General features: G+C 36.5%; 4 protein-coding genes across 5 annotated transcripts; 1 reads left to right on the top strand and 3 right to left on the bottom strand.

Annotated features, from left to right (window-relative positions):
* Positions 1-848: 848 nt before the first annotated feature.
* Positions 849-10,111, bottom strand: LOC101214637 (copper-transporting ATPase PAA2, chloroplastic). Of its 2 annotated transcripts, XM_004141294.3 has the most exons (17): positions 9,349-10,108; positions 8,977-9,054; positions 8,554-8,651; positions 8,372-8,425; positions 8,178-8,264; positions 7,516-7,680; positions 7,228-7,338; positions 7,019-7,087; positions 6,478-6,587; positions 6,123-6,228; positions 4,657-4,723; positions 4,012-4,091; positions 3,374-3,825; positions 2,860-3,034; positions 2,355-2,486; positions 1,572-1,722; positions 849-1,316 (listed from the first exon to the last, which is right to left on the bottom strand). In XM_004141294.3, exons 1-17 carry the CDS (start codon positions 10,016-10,018, stop codon positions 1,225-1,227), a joined length of 2,697 nt encoding a protein of 898 aa, XP_004141342.1. In that variant the 5' UTR covers positions 10,019-10,108; the 3' UTR covers positions 849-1,224. The 2 variants fall into 2 exon arrangements, 1 of the variants encoding a protein (XP_004141342.1); XR_004215891.1 differs by lacking the exon at positions 849-1,316 and having other exon boundaries at positions 1,704-1,722; positions 2,860-3,027; positions 9,349-10,111.
* Positions 10,112-11,469: 1,358 nt separating this feature from the next.
* LOC105435317 lies at positions 11,470-12,133 on the top strand. Its single transcript, XM_011655900.2, has one exon. It carries the CDS (start codon positions 11,593-11,595, stop codon positions 11,950-11,952), a length of 360 nt encoding a protein of 119 aa, XP_011654202.1. The 5' UTR covers positions 11,470-11,592; the 3' UTR covers positions 11,953-12,133.
* A 93-nt stretch (positions 12,134-12,226) lies between these two features.
* On the bottom strand, positions 12,227-14,069 carry LOC101215279. The gene is made up of 3 exons (XM_011655899.2): positions 13,731-14,069; positions 13,576-13,654; positions 12,227-13,079 (listed from the first exon to the last, which is right to left on the bottom strand). The coding sequence occupies exons 2-3, from the start codon at positions 13,643-13,645 to the stop codon at positions 12,475-12,477; spliced, it is 675 nt and encodes a 224-aa protein (XP_011654201.1). The 5' UTR covers positions 13,646-13,654; positions 13,731-14,069; the 3' UTR covers positions 12,227-12,474.
* Positions 14,070-14,274: 205 nt separating this feature from the next.
* Positions 14,275-21,952, bottom strand: LOC101215035 (F-box/LRR-repeat protein 15). The gene is made up of 17 exons (XM_011655897.2): positions 20,928-21,952; positions 19,214-19,466; positions 18,992-19,124; positions 18,315-18,414; positions 18,028-18,225; positions 17,670-17,940; positions 17,478-17,576; positions 17,305-17,393; positions 17,081-17,180; positions 16,822-16,992; positions 16,550-16,702; positions 16,290-16,450; positions 16,004-16,202; positions 15,420-15,883; positions 15,257-15,320; positions 14,765-14,851; positions 14,275-14,673 (listed from the first exon to the last, which is right to left on the bottom strand). The coding sequence occupies exons 1-17, from the start codon at positions 21,425-21,427 to the stop codon at positions 14,593-14,595; spliced, it is 3,123 nt and encodes a 1,040-aa protein (XP_011654199.1). The 5' UTR covers positions 21,428-21,952; the 3' UTR covers positions 14,275-14,592.
* Positions 21,953-23,018: the final 1,066 nt, after the last annotated feature.

Below are 23,018 nucleotides of genomic sequence, written 5' to 3'. Positions count from 1 at the left end.
CTTTCTGCCTACGAAGATCCTTGAAAATATTATACATAGAGATCAGTAGATGAGAGAAAAAAATGTAGTGATTAAATTTTATCTTCATCATCTACAGTACCTCAACGGAACAAATTCAAAATGAAAATAAAATAAGAAGCATGATGGTATATATTTTGGAAAAGAAAAAACTAGTACAATTGAAGATTAAGACATAATGATTGAAAATATCTTTTAAAAGTAGAGTTAAAAAAGAAAGTGGGTAATCATATCCATCCATACCCATGTATAAAAATCTCTTACCACATCCACTTTCACTGCCAAAAACATCCTTTCAAAAGAAATGCTCTTTATCCCATCCTATGAGGAAATTTGGGTAAGCCTTATTACTAAAATCAAAAGAGTGTTAAAATGCATGTTGAAGTGAGGAAGAACAAAAATGAAACCGTAAAAGTAGAAAAATGATGGAAAATAGAGTTTAATTGAAAACTGGTGGAACAAAATGCAATTTAAATTCATGAGTGTCCAAACATTCCTAATTGAAAAAAAGGACCTTAATGTTACTTAGATTGTTAAATTCACAATAAATCTAAAACCTTGTTACAAATATTTGCACAACAATCAAGATGTATTTTTTCCCCTCACAAAGTAATGCAATTTCTATAATGATCATTGATCACATGCAATGAAACTATTCATATTCATTGGGTTTCAAATTTAAAGCTGTGCCTTTCCATACCCATATATAAGCAAAAACCTTGGTCAGAGATAAAAAACAGAAAAAGCACTGAATAAAGTGAGGAATGATATATACTTAGAATCTACATAATGCATATGCATATAAGATAAAATTTCAGGACAAAACAAGATAAGGTTTCAATATGGGAATATTTCTTTTACCGATCAGGCAATGGCCCATTAAATTCAATGGTTTCAATATCAAAAATAGGAAGAATTCCCATTGCCCATTCTGCCAACCTCCCTCCTTATAAAAGATAAGCAATGCGGTATTTTTTAGGGTTGAAGCAAGATATTATTTCAATTCACGTGAGTTTTATTCATTGATATTATTAAAATTGTGGATTTGTGTGTGTGAGAGAGAGAGATCCCTCCAGGTTTGTCCAGAGTTATAAGAAATTAAAGCACAGAAGGAGTCATGGATATGCACTTAACTGACCCGTTTGATGTCCAGTTGACTCTATAATTTATTAAAATGGGAGCTACTCAACATCTTTAGTATGGCAATCAGGTAGATCTTTTAGCTTCTTTGGGGGCATGGATCTGCAGAAGCAAGGAGTTGGTGACGACGAATATTGAACTTAGAGCCATAAGCCCACCTGAGAAAGAAAAGAGAGCGGTCATTTTTTAGAGTTTGTTTGCAAATATCGCAAGATGAACCAAAATATTTACAAATATTGTAAAATATAACTATTTGTTAGTGATAGTCAATGATGGATGATAGTGGTTTGTCCATGTCTATAATAAAACAAATTTAAGAATGTTACGAAAAATTGCTTTTGTTTCTCTTTAGTCCTTGTGTAGTGCTTAATTTTACTATTAAGAGGAGACTGGAGAGATTGGTATGCATCTACCTGAAAGGGAAGGAGTCATTGCAAAGTCAAATCCTGGGAGCAGCACTCCAGCAGCAATCGGAATGGCAACGGCATTGTAAGCTATTGCCCACGACAGATTCTGATACACCTTAGACATTGTTGCTTGTGCTAGTTCCATTGCGTCAACAAGCTGCCAGAAAGTGATGCGGAGTATTCAAAGTTATGAAGGAGAATGTTTGTGGTTCATATTTTTGGTGTTGGGGTTTTGTTAAATAATGAAAACTTCCTACTGTGCAGGAAAAAATTGATTCCCCTAGAAATCTTTGCACCTAAAGACAAGCACCAAAAAAAGGAAAAAAATACACGAACATGCCACAGAATGAGTTGTTCCTTCTTCTCAGACAAACATCTTTAAACAGTAACGAACTGACGATTTTTTTTAATAGGAAACAAATACGAATATTCAAAAGCACAAACAGTCAAACATCCCAAGGGCAAGGGGTAGAGAGTACTCCTCCCCGCCAAAACAACTAAAGAAGAGTCTTCTCAATAATCATGAGAATATTCTAGACTCTACAAGTATATTCAAAAGAATTTAGAACTATACAAACGGCAGTATCCAGCCTCTATCTTTTGATGTGAACAATAATTGTACCCCAAAGTGAAATATGCAACGTACATAATTATGACATATTACAACTTAGTTTTGAATCTGTCTACAAGAGCACTGCTGCAAGACTGAAGTTACATAAATCAGATTATGAAAAATTAACCAAAAGAAAGAAATTGGAACAAAAGGTATTGAGAGAACAGTAGTAGTACCTGAGATATTCTATTTCCAAGAAGTAAAATGGATGCGGCATTCGAAGCAGCATTTTCATGGGATTCAAGCTGCAGAGCAATCCCAACATCGGAAGAAGCCAAAGATGGTGCATCATTTATACCATCACCAACCTATGAAAACCCAAAGGCAGGTGAGATATAGTAGTTTCGGCTACACAAGATTATAAGGAAGGACTGGTTGGTTATATAGGATCCTATAACTATTTTTACATCTGATAGTCTATAACTATTTGGTTGTTCAAATGGATGATTAAGATTCATGATAGTAAGTAAACTTTAATGGAAATATCTACCTTACTTTAAGCAAGTGAATATCGATTATAAACACAAATCAGGAATAAGATAACAATTTCAAATCATTCAATGGGAAGAACTTCCATTTTTTCATACTGCCATAATGGCCAGGCCATAAACGTTGTAAATTGTGAGAGTAAAATGTGCAAGTAAACTGTAGCAAACAATTCGTCCACTTGTAAAACAATACCATAGCAACTCGATGTCCAGCACTTTTCAGAGTGGAAATAAGGTCAGATTTTCCTTGAGGAGTCAAAGAAGAGTGAACGAACTCCTCTTCTATTCCAACTGTCTTGGCTACACTTGCAACTGCCTCTTCCCTGTCTCCAGATAAGAGGACTGTTCTGATTCCCTTCTTCTGAAGTCTTACAAATAAAACAACAGATTAACCACGTGGACACAATGTTCAGTCTAACTGACAACTTATGTAAACTATTCAAATAAAAACAACATCCTGAAAAAGTTATGAGAATCCAAAGCAGTTGGCATCATGATAATAACAGTTTTCAGGTGTTCCTTTTCTCAAAGTCACAAGACAGGAAACAGGGTGAATGTTACTCATAACTTCGTTTGGATCTCAAGCAAAGAGTTGGTTGCTAATCTAACTGTTGCTGCTAGGAAGTAGGAATTTACTTATGGAAATGGAAATTTATAATTCACGATAGCAGATTATTCAGAAAGTCAATAGATGAAAATGAAATTACCTATTAACAGTGGATTCAGCATCGTAGCGTAACTGATCAGATATTACAATAGCACCAATGATACCCTCTCCTTCGCTTCCAACATAAACAACTGTTTTTGAGTTATTTGAAGACGATATCCCCTTTAATGACCGATACACAGAATGCTCGAGATTTTTAAGATCAAATGTACTTGCTTTTTTTTCAAATCGATCATTAACCCATTCTAACGAACCAACAGCAACTAGTCGGCCATTTACATTGGCAAAAGATCCAAAGCCTGGTTCTACCAGTTGCCCTCTTGTGACTGGAATGGTCAAATTCAAAGATTCTGCTTTATCTATGATAGCTTTTGCAATTGGATGTGAAGCAGTTTTCTCCACTGCAGCAGCGACTTGAAGTATATCTTCTTCTCCATAAACAAAAGAAACCACAGAAGAGACAGTAGGCTTTCCTTCAGTAAGCGTTCCTGTCTGAAAGTTGAGAAATAGGTGAGCCTGAAGAACATTGCTATAGAGTCTAGGAAAACTTACATTTGCCTTTTTTTTCTTGAATAAGAAACAATCAAATTTGGCATTTTAGGAGAATTTGGGTGAAAATTTCATCCAGTTATCTGAGTGAGAGTTAATGTGGAAATTGCAATAACATAAAATAATCACCTTGTCCAAAGCAACACAATCTATGTTTGCAAGACGTTCCAATACATCTCCTCCTCTTATTAGAAGTCCTCGTCTAGCCCCTGATCAGTTTGTAGTGCACAACATAAGAACTCCAACAAGGGTTTTTATTTATTTATTATTTTAACATTATGAATTTAACACTTAAGAAGATGGAAGTGGAATGATATATATATATAGTAATCTCAGTTGTGCAAATATGAAATAAAAAGTACAAACTCAGATACATAATTCAAGTATGAGCAATCAATTTGGACAACATCAACTTTAATACAAGCATGAAACAAATATACAAAAATGTGCCAGTAGATAAATCATATGTGAACAAAATCTGTGCTCCTTTTAACTTCATTGAGAAAATAGAGTCTCTCTATCCCTCTTACCCTTATTGGATCTGCTCCTAGGACTCTCTCTCTCATTTTTATTGCAACATTTTATTAACTTCCAGATTCCACTATGGACTATGGTTGGTTTCATGTCATAATTCAAGTTCTTAAGAAGGCAGATGAAGGAGAATGTTTATGTGCACACACACACACATGCATACATATAATCTATTCACATTTCATGTAAATGTTAAACAACCCATTAATTTCGTTATTTTGATGAAAAGAAATTGAAACTCACCTAGGGAAGTGCCAACAAGAATTGCCGTGGGAGTGGCTAGTCCAAGTGCACATGGGCAAGAAACTACCTGAGCAAACACCAATTCGCCAGCAGCACAAAAAAATGCAACTTTATTTTTTTTCCGTGGTAATAGAAGTACAAAAAGTTCACCTTATTTAGCACTACAATGTGATGTGGGTTAACCCAGGATTAGCTTATACACATTTAACTTACAAGAAATATGATACCGTGGTTCTAAAATTTTCCATCATGTTTCCTGTAATCTTTTGAAATACATTCTCCTAAAAATCCAATTTGGCCATTGTCAAAGTTATTTTCTTGAAATAAGGTGAGTTTGGAAATACTTTATGCATGCATTTTTGTTGGAACACACTTATAACGAGAGAAACCTATTAGGTTCTTAACATGGTGGGGAAAAAACTGTTCTTTTAGACTTTTACATTCAAAACGGATTGCTATTATTTTTTTTAACCAAAACACTGGTGCCAAATTTAGAAAAACAATTCTGACTAGATGAAGATATTTTTTCAATATTCAAAAGCATTCTTTCTCAAACACAATAGCTTAAAATGAATTTCACTCTATACTTATTTTGTCGACGAGGAATTTGATATTGATAAACCTGAAAAAAAGAAATTTGTCTCTCTTAATTAAGAAAAATAAGAAATGAAATATTTTATCAATAAGATTGGAAAAATTGTACAAACAACAATCAGTGAGGGAATTAATCACAGAAAAGGTAGTAAGGAGAGAAGGGTAAATTTCACATTCCTACTCCAAAAGTAAACAAGTTTCTGTCTCTACGAATGTCTCCAACTCAAAAACCCCATCCATGGGCATAAATTCTAGGTATTTTGTGAATACGTACTTTGGGATGTCCCACACTCACCCTCCTCTAAATAGATTTGACATTCCTAATCCGAAGTAAACAAGTTTCTTGTCTGTATGACTGTCCCAACAAAAAAATCCCATCCATGAGCATAAATTAGAGAGGTATTTTGTGAATATGCGTACTTTGGGATATCCCACACCCACCCTCTCTCTCTATATTTAGTTTTCTATTTGTGAAAAGTAAGAACATCAGAAACCAAAGATCAAACAACCAACATGATAAAAAGAAGAAAAAAAAGGAAAAGAAGCAAAAGAGTCAAGAGTGTATAAAATCATTAATGTTTTATTTCTGAATATCTTAAAAAATCCCATTCATTCTACTCAATCCAATAAAATAAAGGTTCCGCCCCACAAAGAGAGAGAGAGAGAACAAAGCGTGAACAAATTCCTGGAGCCCCTCTACCAAAATATCCCAAATAATGGAAGATGGTTCTTTGGACAATTCGACTAGCAGACCAAAATAGCAGCTAGTAGAATCCAAACTAAAGAAAAACATGCGTGTGCATGAGAAACAAACCAGAAGATAATAGATGAGACTACATAGTGTACACAACAAAAGCTCAACACCCACTTACCAAGACATCAACTGAAAGTTTCAAGCTTAAAAGCAATGGATCTCCATCTGGTCCAGCGATATCATTAATCAAGACGTCAGGAAAAATACGAGTACCAAAGCAGTACCTGTGAATGAATTGTTTCCATGTAAATAAACAAACAAATTGCAATGAAACACTCTTTACAGTTGAGTTAACTCTATAGATATGTTATACATTTCTCAAGGAGCTTTCAAGTCATTTTTTTTAATCATGTTAGCATATACCAAGTTCATTGATAACTCACCCAAATTCTTCTTTGACCCTTCATCACCCTTATGAGACACGAAACACCACAGTTTCATCAAGTAGAAAATAATAAAAAGCGCATGCTTACCAAAATGTAAATGTTGCCACTGAGAGAGTTAATACAGTGTACACAAATGGCCCAGCTATGGAATCTGCAAGCCTTTGAATAGGTGCTTCATGGCCTTGCGCATCCTCAACCTGATGGGTTACATTTTAAGCTTATGAATGGGTTCATCTGGAAAATATTTGTCCCTCCTTCACTCAGCAGTTTTAAGCATCAATCTTTTCTATGCATGTGCAGTGGAAAGGAATTTGTAAGCTAGGTCAACTCAAATTGAGCTGATAGAATTTTGTGAAAACGTTTTGCCAGATCCAAGCTAGTTTTTAGTTAAGCCACCTAGAGTAAAATCATTTTCCTTTCTAAGCAACCAGAACACAAAAACAATCACATGAAACGGTGAACCCTCCAACTGCATTCCTGGAAATACCAAAACTGTACTAGATGCCTAAAGGAAAATATTACAATCATGGTCGTTAATTTTAAAATATGGCCTTTAGAAAGGAAATGTACCATTATGCATTCATGTAATCACTGTAAAAATAGAAAGTTAAGAAAATGGTTTGCTTACCATTCTAACAATCTTGGAGATTGTTGAGTTCAAGCCAGTAGAAGACGCTTCAATTCTCAAAGGGCCATCCTAGATCATATAAATTTTGATTTATGCCCAAAAAAAAGTGACAAAAGTGTCTTCTTTGAAATAAGATGGAAAATCACACTTTTACGTAGATCTGAATAAACATGCCTTTTGAAATTCTAAACATCAAGGAAAAATCATACCCAGTTCACAGTTCCAGCTGAGACCATAAGGCCTGCTTCCTTAAATACAGGTAGAGATTCTCCAGTAAGCATTGATTCATCTACAACACTTCTTCCCGCAAGAACTTTCCCCTATTCAGTCAATATAATTGTTAGCCAAGAATTTTAAATTGTTCATCCTTAAGGTAAGGCAGATCAATTGAATGGAGATCTTAGAAGACAGGAAGATGAGACTATTAGCTAACAAAGTCTCATTATTTGGGCCCTCAAATAAAGAGACGCTGTTAGCTAATAATCTATGGTGCTTACATCCACAGGAACAGTCTCTCCTGGAAAAACTAAAACCGAGTCTCCAACCCGAATGTCATCAGTAGACACCTTAATGCACATTGCATCTGAGCAAAGCACATCAGTTGTAGAGGAATTTCCTTCTGATGGAGTTATCACAAGTCGTGAATGAGAAGAGATCAATGACTGCCAAAACAGAAATATTTAATAAATAAGCAACGTATGCCAAGCAACTAGGAGAACAGAATACCAGAGCCACAAGCCTCAGACCCTAACAAGTTATATAGTCTTAAAGCAAAGAGGCTTAGTCTTCAACTTTGTTTTTGTTACAGGCTGAAGTCCGGAAGTTTGAACAATAATAATTCTTAAGAATTTGAGACGTTTAGTTATCAAAATATTGACTGCTGTATAAGTTCAAACTATCTTCCATTTTGACACTTTCTAGATGATTTTTTGAACGTTGAATCCACCACTTGCTAAATTTTGGAAGGAATGATGTGCAATTTTGGCATTGCCATATGACAATTTTTTATCGGTATAAAATTTCTTCTACAATGAAGATGGAAAGAATTTCCCAAGTACTCAAAAGCATGTGGCAGTAAATACTTGATATTTAACCACGGTGATGATCCAACAGACAACCATTGCAATGTTTAATTATTTAAGATTTGACTGAAACTTACTAAAAGTTCATTCATATCACTGGAGGCCTTAACCCTTGCTCTTTCCTCCAGAGTACGCCCAAGCAGCACAAAAGCAAGAAGCATGACCTGCACACTACAAAAAGGAGTTGCACTGAGAAATGCATACTCAAGAGTCAAATTCCATCTATTACCAATTGAATCACGATTATACAGCTGAAGGTCGAGCAAGTCACCGGCTCATCAAAAAATGAAGCATCCCAGTCTAGCGCAGGATTAAGAAGTGAGACCTACAAGAGACAACAGTTCAAAATTCGTAAGCTAATATCAAAACTACTGCAATGCTTTTCTAATAAAAATAACAAAATAACCAGAGAATAGTCTCGGAGAAATTGAGATCCATGGCAAAGCGTCTTACCGCACTGATAATAAATGCAGCAACTGCTCCAAAACCCACAAGAGAGTTCATATTAGGCGATCCCTTCCTGAATGCCCTCAAACCATCAAAAAGAAGATCTGCAGAAAACTATCATTGTACGTCATAAAAGATCATAATGGCAAGTTTGGTGTGGTCATCTCATCAGCAGTAAGAAATACTACTTTAAACCCAAAAGGTCGGGAATACAAAAAACTACTTGACAAAGGCTTTTAAAATGATTATCAGCTATTTACTGGCTCAATAAGCGTTTCCACAAATGACACGATGAAAGGGATGATACAACAAATAAATCTAACGCTAGCTCAAAAATTCTGTTGTACTAAGCAATCTTTCCATGATGCTAACATGATTCCTTTTCAGAAAGTAGCGATATCAACGATTAAATAAAGTAGATTAACAGACCTCGTCCTGGTCCTAAAAGAGCAACCAAAGCAAAACAACCCTTCACATAGGAGTTATGGAGTATCTCCATCAGCGGTCCTGAAACAACAGAATAAGTCAATTTAATCCAATTTGACTTTTATTGCAGGCTGGACGCTCTGGAACTGCTTAAAGATTACCAGAAACACTTCATACTTGCTTAAAACCACTAATTAAACAGGTTTCCAAAAATTACAACTCAGATTAATGAATTCAAAACTTATGAAGTTCCTGATTGCCGGTAGATTCTTTGTAATTAAGAAGTCAGAACAGAGCCATCCACATGACATACGTTTCGGTTAAGCAATGAATCATTAAACTACAACGGCATTTCGACACAAGATTGCAAAGTACCGTTGTGAATGTGAATCCCAAGAGGGTGTAAGATATGCGATGCGTGTGAGCCACAGCACAAGGCAACCAAAGTCCAAGCAATAGCCACCCGATTCCGACTCTTAATCAGCAATTCTCGTTTCTTCTCAACCATATCCTTCCATTTTCTCACATTCTCCGCCACTCCGAGCTCGGAGTTCCTCAAACTCGTCGGAAAACCACAATCCGTCAATCTCCGCGCCAAACTCTCCGCCACATTCACCGCCGAATCAGCCTCCGCAACAACTTCACCCGATCTTAACCGAATTGCCGCTGTCTCAGTCAACATATTAACCACCACAGAGTCAACTCGATCGTCGGATGAGAGAATCGATTTGACACGAGAGACACACGCGCCACACATCATTCCAGAGACGTCAAGAAGAACCGAAAGCTCATCGCGCCGCTCCTGTTGAAACAACGTGTTCTGTGCTAGAGGTTCGGCACCAAGGGAATTAGAAACAACGAAACGATGCCCCAAGCATCTTCCAAAACGGTGTAGACACTGTTTCCGTAGCTGAGTCTGATGGCGATGCCGTATGGGGAGAAATCCAGGCCTTGAGTCAAACAAAGAAGCATTAGATTTGGAAGCAGAGTGAAAGAATGGCCTCTGGTGAGACCACAGAGAGAAGCGCGCTAAATCGGCCGCCATGAGAGCATGGAACCGGCGCCAGAGCTGGAGGTCTCAGGGAGGGAAGAAAATTAACGGCCAGTATTCAACGAGAAGAGCAATTGGTAGTTAAGTTGACTCGAGGTTGAAGACTCTCTTGGTTAATTTCGGGTACAAACTGCAGCTGCCACGTCATATCATCTATCCATCCACGTTTTTCATTCTTAATCGTAAAAGATTCCACATCACCTCATAATTATGTATTATAATAAATTTTAAAAGCAATGCCTTTTTAAATTGGAAAATTGTTGAAAATATTTATATCATTTATAAGAGTTCTATATTTTTTACAATTTTAAACTCACGAAACATTTAATGAATATTGCATGCTAAATACAATTAAATGGATTCTCTCCCACATTTTAATTACAAAAATAAAAAATAATTAAATCATAATTTAAAATTTTTGATTAAAAGAATTCAAAGACAATGCATCACCTTTCTGTCAAGTTTCAAATAGTTAATTAAAAATGTTGTCTAATTGTTAAATGTCTTTTTATTTTTTATTATTTATTTATAATATATATAAGTTTGGGTCTCTTGTTTTTTATAATTCTTCCGGATTAATTAATACGAACTCCTATTTTAAAATTAATCAGTTTCATGTAAGAGATATTGTTAGAAAGTACCACGATTCTGGCTGCTATACAATTGGCAAAACTCTAATGAAAAGAAAAGTTTTTCTCACGAATAAGTGATTTTACTATAATTTTAACTTGTTTGTGCTATGCTTTGGTGATGGGATTCAATATGGCTTTTAAGGTATTAAAGTTGCTAATTTTTGAGAAACTGATACTTCTAATTTAAAGTTTTGACTGTCTCTCAAAACTAATTAATAGGTAATATTGTATCCCAAATCTGTAGGTAACCCATTGTCATCACTCACACACACAAAATGATCTGATTGTAAATTTGATCTATTTGATTTTTAAAAAATGGTTAGAGTTTAATAAGTTTCGTTAGTTTTAAACATTATAATTTAATAAAATCTTCATATACGGTTCTTACCGGTCCCTAAGTCTAACATTTAGTCCTTATATTAGGTTTACTAGTTCCACGAGAGAAGAGAGGTTTTAGAGGGAGAAAAAGAGCCCTTTGTAGACAAATTGTTAGTTTGATTTTGTCAATTGATACTATATAGCAAAATAACATGATTTATTTGTGATAAATCAAGATAGATTATTATTTATGTTTATTATAAATATAAGAAAATGATAGACCAACGTAGATTTAATTAATGTTTATAGCTTACAAAGATGCATATTCTCCGCCAATGTTCATATCTGGTTTGTTTTTATTTGTAAATTTTGAGTATTCACTTAGAATCAGATTCCAACCCAAAATAATAATAATAATAACAAATGAACTAAGCCTCTGTTCATTAATGGGGAATAATTCTTCCCACAATCAAGCTTCTTCAACACTCAATCTCAATCTTCCACAGAATAAATTCCCTCTTCAATAACCAAAATGATTCCCATTTTCTAAACAAACAAATCTCCATTACAACATCATCACAAGACTTTGAGAGAACTACTACTTAGTTTTCCATCTCCATGGAGGTTGGGGTCGGCGCTATGTCAAGGAGGAGCCGGTTTTCTTCCTATGACCGGTGGCTGGCAGTAGGCCTCGGCCTTCTCGCGGTGGTTTCACCGCTCTATATTGATCGGAGACCGAGCATCGAGGAGTTGGAAGAGGAGGAATCATCCATTCATCTTGGCTTCTGGTTGCCTGCTCTTCTCATGATCTTGATCTTCATTATTGCTGGAGTTCTTCACTTGGAACAGAGATGTGCCAGATTTGACCCTTATTGGATCCACAGAGTTGGTGGTTCTTCTTGTGGCATATTCATCATTCTTCTGCTTCTTGCATTTGTTTTAAAGTGTAAAGCTTCTTTAATGTTTTGGGAGTCTTAGAACTTGTCCCAACTTTCAAAGTTTTTTGTGTTTGTTTCCTTGAATGCTCTTACCTTTTGGAATACTGTTTAGTTTCATCAATGGACAGTAAGCTCAGAGTCAACCAAATTTGCAATTTTTGCAGTCTTCTTTTCGTTATGTGTTCGAAATGGAAATGGAAGATTATACAAAGAGTTCCCTATTTCATATTAGTACTTGAGATCACAGAATCATTTCTCGTCATCTTTGATCAATTATTTCATAAGATCAACTAAAAATCTGATTCAAACATAACTGTACTTAATAAAGTGAAACTTTCTTTTATAAGGAAAAAATGGATCCACTATGAAACCCAAGAATACACGAGATTTTACAACATATGATGACTTGATGACCAAATAACACGAATCAAGCACTTCCAAAACAATTCAAAAACTTCAAAATCAAACAAAGAATACAGTGCCCAACCAATGATAAAGAAAATAGATGGTTGTAAAGCAAGTAATATGACGTTTTTCATGTTTGGATGAGACCTATCTACGATCATAAACCAAAGGCAAATGTTATGGCAACCAAAGATGTGAAGGCTGATAGCAACATACGGGAGGTTGAAAACTGCTTATTGGTTCCGCTGCATTGGTCATCGGCACCACTGTAGCAACCAGGGCGCGTTAACTTGGCCACTCCCCCCTCAAAAGCAAAGCTGTTGGAGGTGGTGCCGTTGCTGAACAACACACACCAAAAGTAAGGAGAACCCCCATCTGTGCCAGTAACAGCAGCTCCAACTTCAGTGTTATTCTTGTAGTAAAGAATCTCCAAGCTCTTGTTATTCTCCATTAAAACATCAGAAAACGCTTCGGGAGCATGTACATATTTAGACTGGCAACCGAGCAACCGCCCCGTAATCGGAGCAAGAGACGAGACAACAACTCCACAGTTGGGAGCAAAAGTTTCAGCAAACGCAGAATTAGGAGGCTTCATTCCGTCGGGACCTCCAACCGCTTCACATTTCCCTTGGTACGCCTTAATATACTGAAGAGCAAGGCATGCCAAGCCAGGATTGTCTTTCAGAGGAGATAACTTATGAGCCGTTCTGTTCTTGTTCAGCACAACTACTAGTTTGTCAGCAGGGTTATCGGTCACATTTGCTGCAATTGTTCCAATCAACAGGAGTAAGTTTTCGAGTTCGATTCAAGCCTAACATGAAGAAGGGATTACTTCATACTCTCAAGAACACAAACAAAAATACAAAAACCGATCAATCCAAAGGAAAGGGCGCAAACACTGTTAGAAAAGTAACACGCAAGTGTAACTTCGAACCACAGTTTTGAACTACGAAGAAGCTGTATATTAGTTACAGATCTGAACTTAGAAATGTTCGTGGCAGTTAATTGAAGATACCAATAAACTGTTTAGGTCAGAATGGAGAAACCCAGTAGCATTACATTCGAAAATGACCAAATAAACAGAAGCTCCCAAGTCAAATGCAGATCAATTACAACATACCCAGAAGAGAAACTTCAAATCTAGCACCAAAAAATGCAGTATATACACAAGAACTTGAAACCACAAGCTTCAAGAAACAGAAATGGCCATTGAAACAAAAAGAATGAGCAAGTGGGTGTGAGAAGAACTTCAACTTACAATCTCCTGCAGAAAAAACAGAGACGAACAGGGCACAAAACAAGAGATACCACAGAATCTTGGTCGCCATTGCAGCTGTCTTACAGAGAGAAGAGAGAGAGATTAAGAAATGAAGAAAAAGTGAGATTGAAGCGAAGGAGAGACTTGTGTTTTACTCAAAGGGCAGCGGCCATTGAATCGGCTGAGTGAGTGACAGCCAATAACCACGAACTGGAAGAAGGCTTCTTCAAGGCCCAAATCAAACAGATCGGCTGCAGCAATGAAATCAGCCTTGCCCAATGACACAAATAGCCTCAAAATCAAAGACAAACCGTTTTGTTTTGTTAACAACACTTTCACGTGTGTTGGTTCCTGAGGTCTTGTCGGTGGCTGTTCGATTATTTCTCAAACAAAGCTGTCTCAAGTGTCCAAATCTACCTTCTCCATTATAATATTCCATCTTTGCTTTTGAATATCCGAACAAATTTGTTGCGTGGATGTGCTCAAAGTTCAGTGTCGGCACCACAACAATGAGTCATTTCAGATTTTTCCATAAAAGAGCTTCCTTTTTACCCTCTTAAAACTTTGGATCTTTCCATCTTATAATCGCGCTCAACCAATATCAGTTGAATGTTAAAATCAAGGGATCGATTGTATTAAACCGTGATTTTGGGAGAACAGTGGCAGTAATAAACTTAATAATAGGATGAATGAATCGCATAAGAGCAAAGAAACCGAATTGTTATCGATAGAGAATTAATAATAATGTGTTCTCAATCATTCATTCTTAATCTCTCTCATAGACACTGCAAAACTGAATTAAAGATGGAAGGCTAACTTAGTAGGTAGCAATATAGACAGAAGATAACTTATTTTTTTCTTAAGGTGTCACAAAGATAACTAACTATATACTCCAAGCAGACGGAAGCTCACAGAATTATGGACCATCCATATACATAAAGTGACGAAACTCAAGTCATCTCCAAGACTTGAAATTAACAAGTGGGAGGAAATTTTTGTAGGGAAAAGAAGAATTAATCATGTTGGAGACAGACTGCTGAAGATCCGCTTCAAGCTAGGGCAAGCAATACGCAGTTGTACCATGCTAATTGAGGAGATCTACAAGTAGAAATATTTTAAAGTCAGCCAAGTAACGTCATGTTATGCCAGCACTATCAAATAATGAGAGTAAAAGGGGGACACCCCTCACCTTTGGACAAAAACGGACATCCAACGTCTCAAGCATGCTACATTTCGATACTGCAGCTACAACCACTTCTTCCTCGATGTTGCAAGACTAGGAAAACAGAGATCTAGTTAGCTTCATACAACAACTCATATGCACCTCTTAGCTCCCATTTCTTTTTTTTTTTTAAGTTTGAAACCAAAGTGTTGTTTACAGAACAGTAAAAAGTAAACAACTATAATAATAAAAGTTAAAGTGAAGAGGGGGATGCAAACAAAATTGGGGTCCTTAGAACCAGAGGCCTATAGCCCTACGGGGGGAGGGGGGGGGGGGCCAAGGTGGGTGTTCAACCCGTCATTGACCAAGTTCTTATAATGTGGGCGTGTGAGTTGTAATCTGTCTTGACCCCTTTTTTTGTCCACTTTATCCCCTGCTGTTGTTTCAGTTTGCTTGGAGGACTATTCAGAGTAGACTAGTATCAACATCCAAAACTTACATGGAAAAAAAGACAAATACCTGAAGAAAGAGATTGGTCAACCTCGGGCAGTCAAGTTTCAAAACTTCCAAAGAGCAACAATTACTATATCACAAAAACACAGATTTAGCACAGAGTTGACCCCCAAAGGAAATTAAAAAAAAAAAAAGAATTGTTAAGCGAGGGTGGGGAGTGGAGTATAACCTCAAGTTGAGAACACATAGGTTGTAACAAGAAACGTCAACTTCCTTGAGATTCGACGACAGTGATAGGTTTAATGATGATAAATGAAAACAACGTGCAGCTGGAGGAATGAGAACCTTTCTGATATTCTGACAACCTACACAGTTAAGGTTCTGTAACAGACGATTTGGCTGTGCAATTGGTTCCTCGATCTCATCAAAAGTGGCCTGACCAAGAGGAATTGGGATGCCGGACAATGAAAGCTGTCCAATGCTACAACCCCAATTTAGATCGTGCATGTTCACACACCCATTTAAGCTCACATGAGTCAAGTGTGTGCAACAAGCAAGAAGCTCTTCTATGGCAGACTGACAAAGTGTCCCGTAAGATAAATCTAACTCTTGAAGAGCAGGAAGAGCGCCTTCCTTATAAAGAGGCTCCAGCGATGAGTCAGTTAAATACTTACAAGCTTGTAGTTTCAATACCTTCATTAAAAAACACACAACGGAGAAGGCATCAATAAAACAAAAGATCAGAGGGGGGTCATGATAATATTGAGTAAAATTTAAATTGCCTAAACAACAATATATTTATTAAAAAAGTACCTTGAGTTGTATACAAGACTCGAAGACTGGTTGCAAGTTCAACAAAAAGGTATATGATAAATCAAGCACAACCAACTTTAGAAGGCATTGCAGAGAGTAAAGTCCCTCCGAACCAACCGATGGACATGACATCAGTATTAACGACTCAATCTGGGGACATGAGGCAGTCGTGGCAGACAAACACTCATCTTTCAGTTGGCTACAAGAAAAAATGAACTCGGTGACATAGGCAACCAATATCTCCATCAAATAGAAGCTTTCGTCCAAATAATCATAGGAAACTAACCTACAAAAGGATGCGTCCAATGATGTTAGACGAGGACAATTGATGGCTGCCTCAGACAATCCACCACAACCTTTCAACTCAAGTAAATCCATATGAGGGGCCTCAAGTTTTAATTCATTCAATTTGGGACAGATTCCCAAGTTTAGAGACCGCAGACCAACCTTAAAACAAAGAGAGAAAGAAGAAACCCCAATCCTTAGCACTGTGGAGAATATTTATAGTGACCGTTAAAAAATCACAATTGGTCAGTTTTCACATACAGGGGAAAATGATGCTCTTTCAAGACGATCACAGCCATCTAGAGAAACCTTTTCAAGATTAGGACATTGAAGTTCAAGTGAAGTGATTGCCCGGCAACCAACAAGGGAAAGACTGCCTAAAGAACTGCTACAGAATCGAACAGCAGTCAAACTCTGAGCAAAAGAAACATGTTCACATTAGAAATAAATGGAAAGCCAACCAAATAATTTGCAGACGATGGAATCACAATAACTAATACCATGATACTGATGGGAAACACTAGGCAACTTACCTCGCAGTTATCAAGAACAAGTGATTTCAACATAGGGCATCCACCACCATCACTAAAAACCTCACAAAGAGAATTCGTTAGAGATTCACAATCTGTGAGGTCCACATCCTGCAGACTAGGGCACTGCAAAATCAATTTGGCCAAACTCTCTTGTTTCTTCAACACTAATTTCTGCAAGTCCACAAAAGTACAGTACAATGTTCTTTTAAACCCCTATAAGATGATGAGGAAGAAAACTTTAAGAATCATTATGACATACTTGAAGTAAATTGGAAGTGATGTTGATCCGATGAAGTGATGGACAATTAGAGACCATTATGGATGATAACTTAATACTCTGCAAACTCAAGTCTGAGAATCTGCAAGAATAGCAAAACAGATTCAGCACAAGGAAAAGAACTGAAGGCTCAGTACAAAAGTATTTCTAAACGAAATTAATCATGTGATAGAAGCTACAAATTGCTTGGAGATGAGAAGATATACTTGCGGCAATGGACAAGTCTGATATTCTGTAAATCAGGAAGATCCAGACAAACAGAAGTCAAAAGACTGCAATTATCAAGCTCCAAAACCTGCAATGAGTCTCCATACCATTTTCAACTAATTCAGATACAGCATCACACAACTAGAAACAGTGGAAATAGGTTATTCCAGACCTTCAAACTAGAACTATTTGATATTGCGGTCATTGAAGCTGATGTGATTCCCTCACAGCTGTGAAGCTTAAGCACGGTCAGCATTGTCAGTCTTACAGACTTCAAAAAAAATGAACCAAAATATCAGGGAAAAAAAAGTCTGAAGGGGAAAACAGTCACTTCGCTCAATATTTAAATAAAATGGTATTCCACCTCCAGAGATATATTTGGGCAGTATGATGCATTCAGAAGCTGAAGATTTGGGCAGCTTCCAGAAATTTCACGTAATGTCTCATCACTAACACATGAACAATTAGACATATCAAGAGATTCCAACTGCGGGCACGAAATTGCAGCCGAGCGAATTGCAGCATCTGAGAGCTTGTGACAAGAGCCTATATCCAGGTCACGAAGAAGGGGGCAGTTAAGAACAGCCTGTGCCATGTTGCTGCGCTTCAAGGATAATGTTTCAAGTTGTGGACATCTGCAAGAACACATGCTTTAGACCCAACAAAAACGAAGGTTCAACCATTAAATACATTTAGCATTAAGATGTATAGACAGTACCAACCTAACAGATATGCGTATAACACGGCATTTAGTAAGATGAAGATGACGGAGTCCATCATGGCTTATAGGTATCTCTTGTGTAACATTAACTAGAGTAGAATCATTAACAGTAAGACTCTTTAACAAATGGCAATCAGCAAGGGCGTGAAAAAAGTTATCTGCCAGTTGTCCTCGTCCCAGAGTTAGAACCTCCAAATTTCTGAGACAGTAATAAAACAATAAACACCAGCAAGAAGATTCAATATCAGGAAAAAAGAACACAAAACAGAACATAATTGTGATCATTACCTTAAAGAAGAAACTGCTTTCATGGCAAGCAAGTGAACAGCTGGTACACCAGAGATGTTGACCTCTGTGGCATTTGGATATCTTCCACACATATCCTCAACTGCAGTCAGAATTCACAATCAATTGACTAAATAGCTCCAAAACAGATTACAAAGTAAGCAACGCAGAATTCGATTGGGCATTAGTTAATACATAGGCACAAAGAAATACAACCACATAAATTTACATTGTATGGAGAGCAGAAAGAAGAATAAAAGTAGGTTAAATGTGAAATAGAATTGAAAATGTTGCATTGGTACTGACACCAAGAGTCCAAGACCAGTATAGATATTTGTCACATCCTATGACATATATACAGTTAAAATAGCATGCAATAAGTTCTTTCCTTTTATATATGTGTGTGTGTGTGTGCCTAGTCAAAAAGATTTTGGGAGAAAAATCATACTGGGTATCAAACATGAGTTCCAAATACGTAACAGTCCTACGTTTTTAACAACATTTCATGAGCACTAAAGACATTCCAAACAGGAATGTTGGATTGTTGGATCCTACATGTTTTCAAGTTGCAACATGATCAAGAGACAACCAAGATTTTAAAAATCATCCCTCTCGTATCAACTATTGTAGAAAATAGAAGGAAAAGAGCAGAAACCAACTACTTGAAAAGCATCACCTACATTGTTCCATAGATATATTCTTATTTTCAAAATTCAAACACCTCCAGAAGTCTTCGTGAGCACTAGCAGCTTGCCACTGCCTGCAAACTATAGCAGCTCGGCAAAGATTGATGTGATCCAAGAAAGAGAAAACCTGACATCAATTATGAAATAACTTCAACTCGTTTTCAAGAAATCAAAAGATAAGCAAGACTGCAATCATAAATCTCGGGAGATGCATACCATATGCAGTAAATCATCTGTAAGATCCATCCTTACTTCAAATCCTTCTGATTTACAGGTGTCATTCTCATTGATCCCATCATCTCTACCAAAACTAGATTCCAAATCTTTGTCGGCATCAAATCTGCTTGATGTAGAAGCATGGTATAGAAATTCATTCCTTGACATAATTGACGGTGATCCATGAATAAAATCATATTCTCTCATAGGATTTCCAGCACCCAAAGGCCATGGAGTTGCAAATGAACTCTCACTAGGGAAATTGAAAAAAAAAAAACGAAAATAAGAAACCACCATTGCAACTGAATAGCATGCATCAATTCTGATTTTGCACTTATCATTGAGTCTAACTTGTAAATTATAGAAAATTAGATAGGGTGCTAATTTGCAAATTATTCAAAACAGAATGAGTATTACTGCACATACTTAGTTATTGTTAACTTGTAGCCTACTCTGTTTTAAACTAGAGATCACATGACATAATACATCATTGACCACACATGTGGAGGTCAGATGTCAGAGTTTCCAACAAAATGTCATAGTTGGCAGAAAGACAGAATCACAAAAGGTAGTAGGTGCGCTAGCCCTATAACCACCTAGTTCAATTACACACCCCTCAAATGATAAACCTTCATGAAGACACTATTTTAATTAGTAATGAAAGTATAGAATCTAAAGTAGCTTTGCAAATGAGTGTGATAACTATATAACCAAGGTCAACAATGCTTGAAAACATAAAGATTGGTTTGAGCATATCCTGAAAACAATTTGAAAAGAATATTTTCTACAAAATATTGCAGTTATTGTTGCGTATTCAAATGGGTGGGCGGGAGGGGGGAATTATGACGCAAACACCTTTGATTAAGTGAGACTATCAAGAACAACTACATTTCTAAAGTTTACATTTTCAAACTCTTCTCGGAGAAAGAAAGCCACGTTGAATTTATCCAATATAAATGAATTTCCATTTCATGAAATGGAAACTTCTCCATGGTGACAACTCCCACAAAAGACTCGAACTGAAAAGGATTTTGAGATATCAACTTGGCACGCCATATGATATCTTCTCGAAAAGCTTAGATTTGCCGAGCAACATGCTACTTTTGATTAAGAAACACATTTGAAATCAAGAAAAGCTATCTAAAAGACAATGACAAGGAGCCATCTAGCAGTTTAATAAATGCTATAAGGATGGACTTTAGATATGGTGGATGTAAAAACATATTGGTCCATACTAGATACCACTTCCAATATTCAAGAATAGAAGGTTCTATGCAATATAGACTGCTAGCTGGCTCCTTGGCTGACTTATATACGGAAGTGAAAGTCTAAAACAACTACTTTCCAAACACTGATACTGCCCCAAGGCTGATAAGCACGTCTAGATCATAAACAACGTAACTTTTCATCTCTAAATTGCAGTGCAAAACAGCAAATTGTTTAGAGACGGCCGGCTCAAAGATAGCAACAAAAGGCATGATTGATTGCTAAATTACGAAGAACCCTGTGTACTCGTAAATCATAACCTCAATAAATGCTAATGATATCCATCCTAAAACCACCACAATATGTAATCTTAAATCCCACAAAGAAAGAACATTTAAGGAAAAGAAGCCCAACGCCCCTTCTCAAAACTGAAAAAAATGGTAAAAGAAAACAGGCCGATGAAACCTTAGAATAATTTACATCCAGAAGCAGTCTACTAGTGACTCACATGAATTTGGAGTGAACTTTGGCGCGCTTATGGTGGGCATCCCGATCGCGTTCCTCCATAGAAGTCTCCACCATAGAAGACAAGGGTAAAGCCGAGGCGCTACTACTCTCTCCTCCCTCAGACTGATGCATAATTCCAAAAGAAAGATTCCAGGGATTAATAGCCCCACCACCAGCACCAGCACCGCGAAGCTCATCATCCCAATGAGCGCCACCATCGCCGCCATCGTGCATTGCTCTGACCATATCCTCAAACAATCTAAGTCGATCACCGTCATGGCGTTCAGGCACATCATCAACAGCACTCGCAAGTGGGTTACTCCCTTGAGAATCATCACCATTTCGCACAATGCGATCGGAGTCATCCTGGTTCTCAAAAACCTCCTCACGCATCATGGGTTTCATTTCACCTTCTTCCTTCTTCACTTCCTCTTCCCTTGCCCTTTCGTCTTCTTCTTCTTCTTCTCCAACGGTGAAGCATAAGCAGCACCAAATCGTCATACACTTAAACACAAAGACAAGATTTTGAACACGAACCCTAACTCACGATCCCACACATTTCCAAGTAATCCACTCCCGCTCAAAACCCAAAAGCGAAAAAAAAGAAAGTAAAAAGAAAAACAAACAAACCCCAAATCCAAAATCCAAAAATTAACCCAAGAAAACAAACAAACCCCTGAGGAAGTGAAACCCTAGGATGATTCAGAAGAACCCCAGCAAGCAAAACAACACCCCCCCAAACTGAGGAGATAATCAAAGCCAAGAAATACAACAACAACAAAAAACAAAAACCAAAAAAAAACCCCCCAAAATCAAAGAAATTGAAAAAGATAAGAAGGTGAAGAGAAGAAAAAAGAAAAGATTTGAATGGATCTGATCGGACCTGAGAGATGCTTTGTGTTGTTGTGTATTTGCTAGTGGTGATGTAATATAATCCCACAGAAATCCCCAACTTTTAACAACAAAGAAACGAAAGGAAAGGAAAGGAAAAGAAAAAAAAAAGAGAGAGAGAGAGAGAGAGAGAGTTTTTATCAAAAACAAACAATTATAAGAAAGAAGAAACACACACAAGCACAAGCACAAGCACAAAGCACACACACGTAGTTTGGAGGATAAACGACGTCGTATCGCAGAGAAGAAAAAAGGGAATGAAGAGTGGGCGCGTGTGGTTGGAGATTGGAAAAGACGCGCCAATAATTCGGACTAAAAATGGAGAAAAGAAAGGGAGTATGAAGGAGAGGTTTGGTGTGAGGAGGCAACACAATTTCTTACCATTTCCCCACTCTCCTAAGTCAAACTCATTTCTTCTATTTCCCTTTTCATTTTCTTTCTTCTTTTTTTCATTATTTATCTAAATATATCATTTCCATATATCTTTCCAAATTCACAATTATACCTAAATTCACTTTTTCAAATATTCAAATTTTCCAACTTATCATCTTTTCAATTTTCTATATAAATTATGAATCTCCGTTCATCACCTAAAATTGTACACAGAAACTTTTAGAAATATGAAAAAAAAAAAGTTAGGTTACAATTGGAAACATTTGAATTTCTTTTTTAAAAAACTAATTTTGATTCATTTTCTCCACATCTAATTTTTTTTTATACAAGCTTGTTTATTCCATTTTTCAAATCATTTATACGTAATCATGTTGGGAAGATTATCCTGTAAATATTATTTACAACAGAAAAATTTATATAAAATTTGACAATATTGTAATAGAAAAATTTGACATTAAAAAATGTTGATCTTGATTTCCGGATAAAATTGTAATGGACATTCTCAATACAATTCTTTCTTAAGGAATGGAGATCCATAATTTTGTTCTTTTCAAATTTATTTTTTAAAATAAATAGTTAATGGTTGGAGCTAGAAAAATACTTGAATAATTTTTTTGAAAATATACAAAAAAAAAAGTAAAAAGTAAACAAATTTGAAAAAGGGTGGAAAAACCCAAACAATCGGTAAGTTGAAATTTTTAAATATTTTAGAAAAATCTCCGTGGTTAATTTAGTTGGAGAGGAACGGAGAAAAAATAGTTTTACAAATCTTTTAAAAAAAATGTGTTATTTTTAAAAATGAAAACAA

Source organism: Cucumis sativus, chromosome 4, assembly GCF_000004075.3.
Source record: "Cucumis sativus cultivar 9930 chromosome 4, Cucumber_9930_V3, whole genome shotgun sequence".
Classification (NCBI taxonomy): domain Eukaryota; kingdom Viridiplantae; phylum Streptophyta; class Magnoliopsida; order Cucurbitales; family Cucurbitaceae; genus Cucumis; species Cucumis sativus.
This window is presented reverse-complemented; position numbering and strand designations above follow the sequence as displayed.